Genomic DNA, 14,741 nt, shown 5'->3' on the forward strand with positions numbered 1-14,741 from the left:
TGAGAAATACCTGTTTGCCCTTCATCTCCAGGGCTCAGCCTAAACACAATTTTAATCCCAATACACGGGCTATACTTTTAAATATTTCTGACCTTGCAGGAGGAGGGCAAGTGAAAAGAACAAATCAATCAATAAAATATCACATATTTATTATTATGGTTAGAATTCACTAGGTTTATCTCTGCAGAGTATAAAACAAGATTTACAGAATAAGAGCTTTCTATGCTTTTATGGGTGAGTAAATTTGTTTTGCCCAACATTTTAAAGACAGTTAGCTAATGGGGAGAACAATTAAAATATTAATAATCGTATTTTTCAAACTGACAAGACATTAACTTTAAAATGTCCTTCAACCATTTTGGATCATTATCAAATGTTATTCAGGTAAAGCTGTAACCTATTGGATCAAAGATGGGCTGAATGTGTGTTTCTGTGCGTTAAAGATGCGTCAGGGGGCGTTCCTGGTGAACACGGCCAGGGGGGGTCTGGTGGACGAGAAGGCCCTGGCTCAGGCCCTGAAGGAGGGGAGGATACGTGGAGCTGCTCTGGATGTTCATGAGACGGAGCCTTTCAGGTAACACACTCACTGATTGGTTACCACAGTTTTGCACTGGGCTGCTCACATTACAGCAGTCTTGGAAAGGGAGGAGTGAGCGGAGGAGTACTCAGTTGGTTGCAATCTGCAACTACACCACTAAGTGCCCACCAAATCCTACACACTGCACCTTTAATTAACTGCTTAAGTCATTTATTACAGACTCTTGTGCACTTTTAAAAGTGAGGATTTTTCATTGTTGTTGTTTTGTTTTGTTTTATATCATTGTTAATTAAATAACTATCAGTTTGGGACTGTCGGTCACACAAATCAAGCAATCTCAAAACATCACATTGGATCTGGAAAAATTGTGTGATAAGCATTTCTTCATGTTTTTCTTACATTTTATAGAGTAAGCGATTCATTACATAATTGCTAAAAATAATGTAGAAATGAGTCGACACGAAATATAATAACTTGCTGCAGCTGTAACTGACTGCACTGTGTTTGTACGCGTGTCAGTTTCAGTCAGGGTCCGCTGAAGGACGCTCCCAATCTGATCTGCACCCCGCACGCTGCCTGGTACAGTGAACAGGCGTCGCTGGAGATGAGAGAGGAGGCAGCCAGGGAGATCCGGAGGGCTATAACAGGTAGCGTACACACACACACACACACACACACACACTGCTGGAAGATATAAACACCAGTCTATAAAGAGATATTTTTAGGTGTTCTGCCGCAGTCAAGCATAAACCTTTCTCAGTCTCTTTCTTTCTTTCTTTCTATCCTCGTTTTCCTTCTTCTTTCTTTCTCATTTTCTCCTCTTGTGGTTTCCCCAGTGGCTCAGTCTTTTCACCATTGGTCTATCTAACCTCTGCACCTGCTTTTTTTTTAGCATTTCATATCTCTTGTATTTTCCAGGTCGTATCCCTGACAGTCTGAAGAACTGTGTGAATAAGGAGTTCCTCTCCCAGAACAACCACTGGGCCGGAGTTGACCCGGCCACCGTCCACCCCGAGCTCAACGGGGCTTATAGGTAATAATCATCAGGATAAAGAAACATGTAGTGGTCAGTGCTGTTTGATTATTTTCCCCTCAAAACCCTGGTAAAGTGATTAATTAATACGATTTTATGCCAAATGTCTTGAAGATACAGAATGTGACGGTTAGAAATGTATTAATGACAGCAGATTGTTTTTCTAATTACTGATATGTAGAGCGTGTTACTAGTGTGTTACTGCTATCATACCTACACAGACGTATAAGAGAGCGCATCACTCAGTATCAGTCAGTCAGTCAGTAGGGAAGTCCACAGCTGATCTGTAACGCTAGTAAGAGGGCTGATCAAGACAGTATTTAACAAATCCTTATGCTTGATCCATTGCTGATCATTTGCTTGTAGTAACCCCTAAAACTGTATTTAAATGTCGGTACAGCGGAAACAATAATTAGTCAATTTAATGGTTAACCTGCAGCTATTGTGATAATTGATTAATTATCATTTCATTAGCTGATTATGTCTTCTCCACTGTTTGGATTTGCGTTCGTCATATATCTAAAATGATAGGAAATGGAAAATCTTGGGCTCTGGGACTTTGCGATGGCCGTTTTTTAACCATTCTCTGAGATTTAATAATCCAAATGTTTAACCAATTGGTGAGAAAATAATCGGCAGATTAATCAACAATGAAAATGATCACTATTTGTGGTGCTAAATGTCAGTATTTTCTTGATGATGGGGATGAAGTGAACAAATCTAATCCCATATTTCTTGCCAAAATAGACTGTGCTTCTCCTTCCACCAATGTTACACAAAATACAACAATATTATGGAAAACTACCTCTCTATATTGGCTTGGACGCTTCAACTTTATAATAGAAACCCTGTGATGCTAACAAGTTTTAAAGATGCGGACATTAACTATTTTATTAGCAATTATTTGTCTATTCTGAATCCCCAGACTTTACGGAGGTGCAACACTTTGTGGTACTAAAGAGTGCTACAGTATTATGCCACCAAAGTATTCTGTTAATGTAGTTTTTAAGCTATAAATGTTAATATTCAATGGAGGCGTACTGCAATGTGTTTGTGTAGGTAAAACAAGGTCACATAGTTGTAATTTCAGTTTCAGTTGTACTTTGATGACTCAGTTTTGCGTGTCTCTCTCTCTCTCTCCCTCTCTCTCTTTCCTCTCCAGGTATCCCCCCGGAGTGGTGGCCTTGCAAGCCGGCGGCCTCCCGCCACCTGTTGAAGGCATCGTTCCCAGCGCCGTGCCCATCGCACACACCCTCCCGCCCGCCATCATACACCCTCCTCATGCCCCGTCCCCCGGACAAAATACAGTCAAGCCACCAGAGGGCGACAGAGAGCAGCATCCGAATGACCAACTGTAGCCACAAACACAAACGCGCACACACACGCTTGCCTGTGTTGTCTGGTGATTGGAGGAGGTTGGCACGGCAACCGGGATCATAGCGATGAGTTCCCTAGTGACAAGTTGTTATCAGACAGGTTCACAGAGTGTCAGACGGACAGGTCGACGTCCCAATAACAATCGATTCACAACTCTCTGGCAAATTGGTTCCCAGCAGCCAGTTCACGCTCCAAAGAAGAAGAAGATAAAGAGGATGATGAAGAGGAGTGGATAGCTGTCAGATGCTCTAATCACAGAGCAAGACAGTTGTCCTCTGCTCCAACCAGAAGTCCTGAGAAAGACTGTAAAAGATCCACAGGTTGATCTAACAACTACAGTAAAGTCGAGTTTCTGCCAGACGTAAAAAAAATAAATAATAATAACAAAAAGATTTGGGAAGAAAAAATACCGTCTTAGACTGTAGTGTGTCCAAAGTTAGAGGGACGGGTTTCATGTCTTTCTCTCTTTTTCTGTGTCCTTTCCTTAGTTTGATGTACAAGCAAAAGTAGTAGGTTATGAAATGAATGTAACCTGTCTGTGTACAGTTTTTAGACTTACGGCAAGAAGATACTGATATTTGTATGCCAGTCTTAACAAAACAAGGGTTATGTGATCTCTCTATGTAGCCAAACTGGTTGAGAATACAATATCTGTTTTTGTTTTATGTGTCCCCAAATTAACAACCCTAACCCTAACCCCCCCCCCCCCAAAAAAAAAAGAGGCAGCTTTTTGCACACCATCTCAGGAAATTAAGTTTCCGCAGTTGGTAATATTATTTTTTAAATTTGTTTTAAAACTTCCTTTTTATGCCACTTAGTGCTTTTGTTTTTCTACCTGCTTGCCTTTTTTTTCGTGTCCTGCTACATTAGATACAAAGAACTTTAACGAGAGCTAAAGTTGATCTAATGTTTGCTTTTGTTTGTTATGTTTAAGGGGCATGATGTGATTTTTGCTCTTGGGACTTGTGTAAATGTTTGACCCAAATCGAGGAGGGTTGCGGGAGGAAAAGGCCGTAGGGAGGTGGTGTAATGGTATGCTTGGCTGGGACGACTTCATCCCATTTGAATTTAGAAAATAGAGTGGTTTGAAGTACAAAGCAGTTTGTGGAAAAGGGCAATGCACGGAGAGTTGCAGCAGCTTGAGAAACAGTCTCATAAAAGGTTATTATCTTTAATGTCTTCGTGTCTAATGATCCAGTACTTCCACTATTATACACATTAATTGGAGCATGAACAGTTCAGCACACCGAAGTTTACAAATAATGCTCAACGTCACGAATCAGTGTGTTGCTTCATGCCATGCTATCTGTCAAATCAGCTAACAGACTTGTTAAAAACTCCATATATAAGTTATTCAACTGCTTTGCTTTCTGCACAAAACCAGTTTTGGTTCCTATTTGACATTAAATTCACTTGTACAGATGTCACATCCCAAGGCGTATAAATAGCACGACATTACAAGGACATTCTGCGTGTCAGGAGAACGCATTTTTGTCTTAACGGTAACGTTCACAGCTATGCCTACAAAAAGTAATACGCTGTAATTCATACATATCCCACGAAATCAATTTGTATGTAATCCATGTTATTGTGAACCAGGAAGTATAAAAAGTGGCAAACGTGTAGGGAGGTCGGAGTGGATGGATGGGTGGGTAAAAAATCGACGGACTTTCGCCCAGGGGACCGCTGTCCGTACTCCGTTGATTTATTTGTCACGTGACTTCCGCACTTATGTTACATCACTTCTGGAGTCATTTTAAGCCAAACCACGCTTTTTTCCTAAACCTAACCTAGTCATTTTTGTCATGTAACTTCTGTACTTAAGTTATTTTAACTAACTACTTTTGTTGCCTAAACCTAACCTTCAGTTGTTTCCTGTAAAGACGGAAGTTTATGCTTAACTTAGAAAATAACTCAACAACACTTTAGGACACAAACAACGGTCTCCTAGTTGAAAGTCCTGTGTTTTCTATCCACCTTCCCTCCCACCCACCTTTTTAGAAAAAGGAAAAGATAAGCAGTCTTTCTACACTTTTTATTCTACGTCACTAGCTCTGAGCGTAGCATATTTACGCGGATGCGTTTACATTGCAGTCAGTACAGACTACATGGCGTACAAATGACACGCCAAAGTTAAGGACAGTTAATGGTCACTGACTGATGAGGAACAGTTGTGTTAGGTCAAACCTAATTTTTATATTTTTGATCCGCTCCCAAATCCACCTGTTACACTATGACTGATGTCTCAAGTCTAGTATCCCTTTAACATTTCATGATGGGTCCTTCCTGAGTATACCGTTTAGCCACCCTCTGTGGCCTCTGTGTCTATGTGTACATATGGTGTTCTGCCTGCCTGTGTCAATGTGACTTGGTTGTATCTGTGTCTAAAAAAGCAGCACTGGGAGGAGGGGTGGTGGCAAGTACTCTCCACAAGGCATCATTACAAAGACTGCCATCTAAATACACAACGAAACACTATGTCAAAAAACTAAAAAACACTTAGAGCTAGACTTCAAATCTAAGCCAGCAAACTGACCCAGTAATCTCTGTGTTTACTGGTTTACCACCATGTAAACAAGATGCTGTTGCGTCAACAGTGAAATATCTGAAACTCGTTTTCTATCTGGAATATTTATAACTGCTTCCAGTTCACGTGTTGTTGATGTTAGCAGGCCAGCTCAGTGACGGTGCTTTTTGGATCCCCTTCTACCAGCAGCTGAGTAGTAAAAACAGTTCACTGTTGCCTACCTGGTCTTCTTCATGGTGAGGTAGTAAGAGTAGCAATCAGGGATGGAAATTTCACTACCCATTGGTGAATAGTTCTCACTGGCCAGAATCCGAAGGGTCGTCTAGTACAGAAGGTACTGAGGCGACATTTAAATGTCACTAGCCGTGTTTCCATTCAATTGTCAGGCGAATTTTAAGTTTGAAATGTCGCAAAAAACAAATGCAACTTAGGAATGTCTCCATCAACTGGTTTGGAACGGATAAACTTGGCTACAGCGTAGTTTGGTCAGAAGTTGTCGCAATAGACTACACATGGCTGTAATCCCTCAGTAACCTGAGTAGAAGAAGTAGAGGTAGCAAACCGGGAACTAAAAAAGCCGACTTGGTCATGCCTGCATCTACGTCTACGAGAGAAAAATGGAAAGATGTTTCAGGAGTTGGGCAAGTTGTAATTGTTCTTGTCAGATAGTATTGGCCATGTTTTATGCTGTCCGTAGACAAAGACATGCATTCGCACGTTATGGAATATCTGAGAAGACGTCGACTGCAGAAACAGCTGATCATTTTTTGATAAAAACAAAAACCTCAATAGAGAGTACAATTTTTTTGCAGTTTCTATACAGCTTCTGCGCATAAAAATATGTGAATGGAAACACGGCTAATGTCAGAAAAGAGCCCCAAAAATGCTGGAATAGTTTGAATTATACTCTATAATCTTGACTCACCAGATGCCTGCCGTTATGTGGGGGGATAAACTCTTCGCTAATACTTCCTGATATAAACCGTAAGCATTCCTCATTCAAACCAATGGGTGCCACAAATAAAAACAACAGAGTAGCTTTTAAAACTGTCGAGGTGCTCCTTGAAATTCCATCCCTGGTAGTAACACACAGTCCACTGTTGCCTACCTTGGTCCCCTTTATGGTAAAGTAGTAAGCGTAGCAATATACAGTATACATATTCTATATTCTACAGTAAATATCATTATTTTTGGTCAAAACTGACAACCTGACAAAGATATGTTTGTGACTGTATGCATTTGTATGAATTATTTTAAAAGGAAATAAACTGTGGAAAGGTGAAGTTTGTATCTTATTCATAACCTCTAACCACCATTTGTTTGATTTAGAAGTTTAGTTTCTAACAATGCGGCCTCATCGACAGCTTCCTGTTACCAAAGCCAGCAAAGGTTGATTACATGAGATGAAAATTCATCAGCAGACACTGCAACTCAAGTCCTTTCAAAGCTTCTTTTGTAGCTGCTGCAGGTATACATGACAGTTTAAGGTATACAGTGTGTAGTAATCTTCATAATGCTGTCAAAACTATTTTGGTAGTTAGTATATATAAAAACAGAAAGGACGACAATCCGACTGTGACTTCCAACTTAAAATGTGGATCTTTAACAAAGACAAAGCTAAATGTTTAGATTTAATATGTTGTGGTTTGGTTTTCTCAATATTTCTGGATTTATTGATTAGGCTCAAGGGTTAAAAGTGGGCCGGAACGATCCAGAACGGTGTTCCGGCAACTTCGATAAATAAGAAAATAAATACGATTGGCAGTTTTATACATAACAATGTCAAGCAGGTTAATTTTTCATGTGGTGCAGCCCGGCGTTCTTTCCAGCTGATGCCATCAAGATATTCCCTCAACAAAACCGAAAGTAATGTCACCCCACAGTCATTTTTCCCCGCTGCACCACTACACCAGATCTTACTGGGAATCCCCCATTGGAAGCGAGGATGTAAGCGAGACATAAGCGGCGCCCACCGTAGCGAGTAAGGAGGAATCTTCCTTTAGTGAAACAGACAAGCTCACAGACAGATTGGGAGCCTTGATCAATCAATGTAGATACGGTTAATAAGTTCATAACTCAATACAGAGGGTGATATTTGTGTGATTTAAACAGCTGTCTATGTAGATTAGGCTTCACTAAACGTGACAGAAATAAACTTGAAGCGTAAAAAAAATGTTGGGGGGGTCTGACACAGTAATATATTTGGTACCCCTATAGTCGTATGTGGCCCAAGCCTGGCTCCACGTTTTAAATGGTCTAGAAATGGAAGTGGAAGTCTTTTGAAATGGAAGCGTATCTGTTCTGTGACACGTGCGAGTGGATGTCAAAATGCTTCTAAAAATCAGTAACTATTTAGATAATTGATTTATTGTTCACGTAAAATTGTTCCCCAAAATGTATGTTTCTAACTTCTCAAATGTGAGAATTTTGTTTGCTTTCCTTTGTCCTATATTTTAGTAAATTGAATATCTTTGGTCTTTGGACTGTTGGTCAGGCAAAACATAGAAGATGTCATTTTTGCCAGTTTTCACTGTTTTCTGATGTTTTATAGACCAAATGATTAATGGATTAATCTGCAAAATAATTGGGAGGCTAATCCATAATGAAAATAATTGTTGCTGTGGATTGCATTGCGAGACAACAGTGTAAATCAACATCTTTGTCAAAAATCCAGCAAATATAGTATGTATACTGACATTGAGGATACTTTATTTTGTCACCTTGGTCAATGCAGTACAAACTGAAAACATAGAATTAAGTATAAAAAAAGGACATAGCAACACTCTTGTTTCACCCTCTCACATGATAAGTGCTGAAAACTGTTGCCACATTTGTAAATACAGCAGTAATTTTGCTAAAATGTGACGTTAGACAAACTAAAAAAATAAATTCTTCTTTTATATATGCAAAAGCAATACATTGTGGTCTTTTTAACTCAATTAGTTTTGAGTTTGCATCCATCAACTCTGAATATAAAGTTACTGCCTGATTCCAACAGATGTCACTAGAACAGCTGAAACAGTCATACTGAGGAAGACAGACATGCAAACCAGCTGTAACCACTGAATCTGCAGTGGCTCTCCGCTGCTTGCATCTGTTTTCCAGTTTAATTTATTTATGTAATAAATCTACATTCATCTTTGGGTGTTCCTCGAGACATATACAGTGCACCTGTGTCGCATTAGAGCAGCGGTTGTCAACACTTCTCTCAACAGTTCACCGCCTACACTGAGTTATTGACTGCTCAAATAGAAAGCCTTGAATCATCCAATCAGAGCTCATACAATCGGCACTACATTAATAATATGGAATATTCATTAATAAGGAATCAAATGGTATTATGATATATGAAATATATTTAATCTGCTTTCGTTTGTGCTGTGGATCATCCAGAAGATCAACATCACCGGCACTGAAAGGTAGTGGCGTAGGTTATCAAAGTAAGCTAATCAAGGCTAATCAGTAAGGTTATGAATAATGTGAAAGCTAGCACTGGCTGAGTCAAATTTAGCTGCGATGAGTTTGGGAGTAACTGAAAGGGTTAGTTCGGATTTTTTGAAGTGAGGACTATAATACTCCCGTGTTCTGCGAGGTAAAATTACTGATTTTGTGAATGGAGTCTGGTGGCTTTGATGAGAGCAATGTAACATCTTCAGTTCCCCGTCAGAAAGGGCTGTCTGACGGCGAGGTAAAGCGGCTGTGGACGGCAGCATCAGAAAAAACGTATTTAAGCCACCTAAAAAAAAAATTCATATCAGTTTAAGTGTACGCTGTATTTAAAATATTTTCACGGCTTTACCTCGTCATCAGACAGCCCTTTCCAACGGGGAACTGAAGCCGTTACGTCGCTGTCTTCAAAGCCACCAGACCAGACTCCATTCACAAAAAACATCATCGTCATTTTACCTTGCAGAGTTGCTGGTCTACCGCTGCATCGATCGGTTAGTTCGTTTGTGTTATTGTGTGACTTTCGGATCCGAACTAACAGCGCGTCCACACAGCAGTACATTGCTTAGCTTACGTGCCGGTACTCCTGTCTGCTTCTCCAAACTAGGAGCATCTAAGTTTCTGTGTGTAACGTTCATACACTGTCTATAAGGATGTATATATATACTGTACATGTAGCAACGTCATCATGCAGAAACCTACGTCAGGTCACGTGGGAAAAAGTTTTTAGAAGGGCTTGGGAAAATAGTATTTTGACGCTAAAACATGTATACTTTGACCAACATTTTAATGTTCGGAGTTGAATACATAAGGAACACCTCTGGGAGGCTACAGAATGATATAAAAACCTAAAGAAATATAAAAAACAATGGTCCCACCCTTTAAAGGCCTCAAGATGAATCAAATGACTGAGCAAATGAGAGCTCAGGTTGTCTTCCAATCTACGTAGGTACGTTTTTCTGTAGAAATAAGATATTCGAGAATCTATTCAACAGTTAAAAGTTCAAATTGAGAGAAGCCAAGTCCATTCTTCTGCTGCCTTTGTCTATTGGAGAAACAGAGATGGTTGTTAGCTGCATGCTGCCAATCATGCGAGACCTCATCTTGAACCGACTGAAGCGTACTTCTGACACGGGACATGGAAAGACCTCTGCTTCATCTCTTTGTCTTTCTCTTTATCTATCTCTCTTTTGCTCCCTGCATACCCCCAAATCTCTCCATCACACTCTCTTTTTTCTCTGTGTTACTTCCTCTCTCTCTCTCTCTCCCTCTCCCTCTCTGCTTCATCCATTCAGAGTTACAGCCACTGGAACAGGCTCTCCGGCAGCTGGAAACTCAAGATGGTTTAATCTAAACCTCAGGAAGCAGGATGGGAACCAGATGCAGTAAAAAAAACAGGCAGAGGGCACGTTTTATTCAGCCAGCATGGGGACCTCCAAAGGGCATTGTGCAACAGAGAAATGTTCACAAGGCTGCTGGGACTTTGAGACAGGAAATATGTCAGTGCCGACCACCATCGGACTTAAACTCAAAAGTCACATCTTCCTTTGTGTATATGAACTAAGCTTGAAGAGACGCTGGCTTGTTAGAAGCAGAGGAAAATGTTAGGAAAAGACAGGTGAATAACTAACGCTCTCCGCTCCTTCAGGAAATACCACTGAGCTGCCCTTGGGCAAGGCACTTAACATTAATCCATGTTATAGCACAAGCCTGTTTTACAGGATTTTAAGTGGGACTTTTTTCCTTGTTAAAGCTTTGGCTGTTGGACAAAGACAGCGTGAGGCACGAAGGGAGCACAACCACGCAGGTTTAAATGAAACAGCTCTTGCTAATGGACGGAGTACAAGACCTTTCCCAAACAATAAACTTGTGAGAAAATGATGGATAGTGGAAAAAGTGATTTTTGTCACTTCAGATTTCCACTTAAAACATAAAATAAACTGGCTTTGTTTCTACAGATTGTTCCAGTTTGTTTCATTGCTGTTGCCACTTACAAGATGCTTGCAAGCATGAATGTTTGTAACTGACGTTTGAAGGCTTGTGACTAACTCTATCAACAAATGTCTCAAGCTTGATGGTTTGATTACCATATTCTCACAGTCAGGTTTAGAAATGTACCCGTAACTGTGTAAAAATGCATTATTCACTTGGTGCATATTACATAGCATTTCTATTGCCTCCGCACAGCTCTCAACATGGCAACGGCTGAGCCAATGGTTCGCAGCTAGCGGTGCTAACAGCACTCACAGTGAATACAATGGCAACAGTCCTGACAGAGCTCACAGTGTTAACCTGGTGGGGAACTGTAGGGTTGGCGCTATGCTTTCACAATGGTGCCGTCAGTCAGGACGCCATTATCAGTGGTAACTGCTGTTTGGGAGCAGTGCAGAGCGGCGGTCTTGAGCAAGCCAGTTGGGCACGCTCACATACACTAAAGGGCACGCACTGCCGGCCCGACTATGTCAACACAGCGAGGAGAAGCTCTGATTACAACACACGCAGAGGGAGAGTGACTTCATTCTCTGCTCAGGTAGACATTACTCCTCTATATCTTTACATAGACAATAGTTGTTTGATGCTATTTTAATGCTCTGGATATTGAATTTAGCATCTTTAAAAGGTACAGTGCGTAACATCTGGCGGCATCTAGCGGTGAGGTTGCAGATTGCAACCTGTCCCATGTGTCATGCGTGTGGTTGTGTCTAGAAGGTAACACGCAAATTGCGAAACTCTCGCGAGAGGGTTAAGGTTAGGCGTTGACGCTGCACCCGTGTTTTGTCAGCTTCAGACTCAACCCAATCAAGCTTCTATAAGTCAGACACGGACCAGAAAAACATCTTCTGCAAAGTTTGCCACATGTTGGTCCCCATTGCAGGCATATTTGGAGTGCAGGCTATCCATTGGCATTAATCGGCACGATGTGCATTTTTACTTCTTCACCTTAAACGGATTACAAACTACAGTACACAGAAATGCATTAACACAATGTATTTTTTGTAGAAACATCTCTGTTGTATAACATACAACGGTTAACAGATAAATAACATAATCTACGGAGAAGCCGTGCACCCCTGAATGCAGCTGCCACCAGTTCAGCAAGTTTAATACGATGAAACTTTAAGACCACACACTTGGATCACTTGTGACATGTTAACTCCTTGTTATGTCAGATTTGTACACTCTCTGTTGAAAGTACGGAAAGTGACAAAGACATAAGGGTGAGTGTTTGCATGAGGTGGCTCCGGGCTGTAACAGATGAATTGGTCGATGATGGACACGGAGGAAATGGGTGGATTTTCACACTTCCTCTTTGCATCTCCCTTTCCTCTCCCTCTGCTCTTCTCACCTTTCCTCTCACCTCTCTGTGGTTTCTTACTCCTGACATTTTCTCTCTTCTGCTTTATATTCTGCTCTGCTCTCCCCTCGACTGGGCGCAGTCCAAGTAAAGCCTAACAGAGCAATATTATCCACAGAAATGTGGTGGAATACAGTGGCCGCCTTAACATTCAGAAGGTGAGGCGCCCTGCTGAGACGAGTTCCCCACCAAATGCAGGATTTCCATGAGCGTTTGTTTCAGTGGCAGGTTTCAGTTTCCAGTGGGTCCACATACTGTTTCATAGGGGCCCTTCCACCCTGCCAAGAATAATGTCTGGTGGTCAATAAACACCAGACACGTGCTTGTAAATGCTGGCTGCTGGCTACTGCCTGAAAGGTGCCAACTCCTTTGCCAACTCCTTTGGCCGCTTTGGCAGGTCGCCATTATTTTGTTCATGGCAAGCAAAACTGCACTTCCAATTTGCCTGCTATATCGTCTCAATTTATCACATTTTTACAATGATTATTGGTGTCACATGTAGAAAAATGTGTTGTGATATTACAGCCAAGCTACATCATTAAAAAGGATTGTACAATGTCAACAGCGGATGGGAGTTAACTTAAATAAGCACATTTTGACTTTGAGCACTGACAGCAACTGTTATCAAGATGATGATATGGGGGCAGCCCATTCTCATTCCCAGGGTGTCAAATACCGACGCTTTGTCAAGCCCCTCGGCGTGTGATAGAGACACACAAGGCAACCATAAGTCGCCCCAGGCTTTCAAGTAACTACAATGTAAATCCATACACGTCAATATTAAACGCTCAGAGAAAGTGGTTGGGGAGTGTAATGACATACTCTTAAGAGCGAAAAAAGACACACGTAGGATCAGAGGGAGGGGAGGTGGATGGGTCCAACAAACACAAGGCTTTCATCCAGGACACCGCTGTTCCCGTCCCATGCATTAACTGTTATTTCACGTTACAAACTGCTGTTCTTGTCCCGTGTTCACAACGTTAAGTTTCATTTTCACTTTACAAGTGTATCAATTTTAAGCCAAACCATGATGTTTTTTCCTAAACCTAACTAAGGGCCCTTTCACAAGCCAACATTTAGTCTGTTTTAAACAAACTCTGGTGCTGTTCAAACTCGGGTGCGGTTCGTGAACGCAGTAATCATACTCTAGTGCTGACCAAACAACTGGTCCTAGACCGCTTGCGAGAGGTGGTCTAACATGAGTGGGAGAGGATTGACCTGGACTTCTACAGAAGTCCGATGTTTGCTTGACATCTGGGCCGAAGAGAACATACAGAACATGGTAAATAAAGTCCTCAAAAATAGCTGTATAATATAATGATAATTATAGTCTTCACTCTGATTGGGACTAGCCAAAGGGACTGTGGCTTTTGAAAGCACCCTTAAGTGGTTTTGTAGCCTAAAACTAAGCAAGTGCTTTGTTTGAATTCACAACGTTAACGACCATAAAGTGACGCCTAAGGGATCCTGACAAAGCATCAGTAGGTGGTGAAGAGTTGGGATGAGATGTTCTTTGGGGATATAGCAGAAAGCTCCCGCATAAGATTTAAACTCTTTGACTGCAGCTTTCGGCAATAACGTCAAACATGCAGGGTTTTGTTGATTTTATGCCTCAGAATGCGTCATTCAATATTTGTGGTTTTAACAAGTCAATAAGACTGGCTCTAATTCCTGAACTGGATCTTTTAGAGTAGTTTAAATTGTTGACTCTGGTCTAATGGGTTTTGTTAGACCCATACAACGCTGGAAGAATCAGTGCAATAGTTTATATGAAAAATAAATAGACCGCTGGATAGAGCCCGCGCTGCTGGAGGAACCGCAAGGTATCGAATGAGAAAGACAGCTAAAGATATAAACAGAAAGGAGGGAGAGGAAGAACAGATTGAAAATGGTAAAAAGATGGAGAATGATCATGATGAGACAAAGGCCTCTTTATCGAAATAAGTCTTTTCTGTTTTAATGTTGCAGAAAAACACCCTTTTTTCAATCATTTTGTTTACATTTTTCAGCAGGAGTCCTGGTCACGTTTTCACATTTCCCCTTCAACGTGTTGGTCGTGTATTTGTGTGTGTTTCCCAAACAAGCCTGTGAAGGAGGTGACCCAGTTTCTGCAGCCAGGTTTCTGGGGTTTTCTGGGGTTTTGTTTTCTGACCACATGTGTGTGTGTGAGGTGGGAGGAGTTGACACTTGACAGATGTTATGTAGTTCACATAAACTCACACATGGAGAAAAACACACATAGATGTATGACTACATGCATGCACACATATACAGTTCACACTTACAATATTGATAGCTGGTGAACAAAATATGAGAAACAGTACTTCCATTACGATTAGTTTTTCTAGGTACTGCAAAGTCCTTCTTGTGTTAGTTCCGGTATTTTAACACTATTGAATCTTCATTCCATATTCCCTATTTATTTATGACCTAAAGTTTATCACGCTATATTTTTAAAAATGGT

At 41.0% G+C, this 14,741-nt stretch overlaps 1 protein-coding gene and 1 long non-coding RNA gene across 6 annotated transcripts in view; one reads left to right on the forward strand and one right to left on the reverse strand.

Annotated features, from left to right (window-relative positions):
- ctbp1 (C-terminal binding protein 1) overlaps positions 1 to 6,758 on the forward strand; it is a 39,382-nt gene extending 32,624 nt beyond the window's left edge. For 2 of the 3 annotated variants that reach the window (XM_074649247.1, XM_074649246.1), the window contains exons 8-11: positions 444 to 574; positions 1,058 to 1,185; positions 1,457 to 1,571; positions 2,734 to 6,758. In XM_074649247.1, coding sequence (XP_074505348.1) covers positions 444 to 574; positions 1,058 to 1,185; positions 1,457 to 1,571; positions 2,734 to 2,929 — 570 coding nt within the window. In that variant the 3' untranslated portion in view covers positions 2,930 to 6,758. Of the gene's footprint in view, positions 1 to 443; positions 575 to 1,057; positions 1,186 to 1,456; positions 1,605 to 2,733 lie in introns of all 3 variants that reach the window. The other variant, XM_074649248.1, reaches the window with a different exon arrangement.
- Positions 1 to 14,741, reverse strand: part of LOC141775665 (uncharacterized) — a 90,264-nt gene that overhangs the window by 30,700 nt on the left and 44,823 nt on the right. The window lies entirely within an intron of this gene.

This window comes from Sebastes fasciatus, chromosome 10 (assembly GCF_043250625.1).
Source record: "Sebastes fasciatus isolate fSebFas1 chromosome 10, fSebFas1.pri, whole genome shotgun sequence".
NCBI classification, from domain to species: Eukaryota; Metazoa; Chordata; class Actinopteri; order Perciformes; family Sebastidae; genus Sebastes; species Sebastes fasciatus.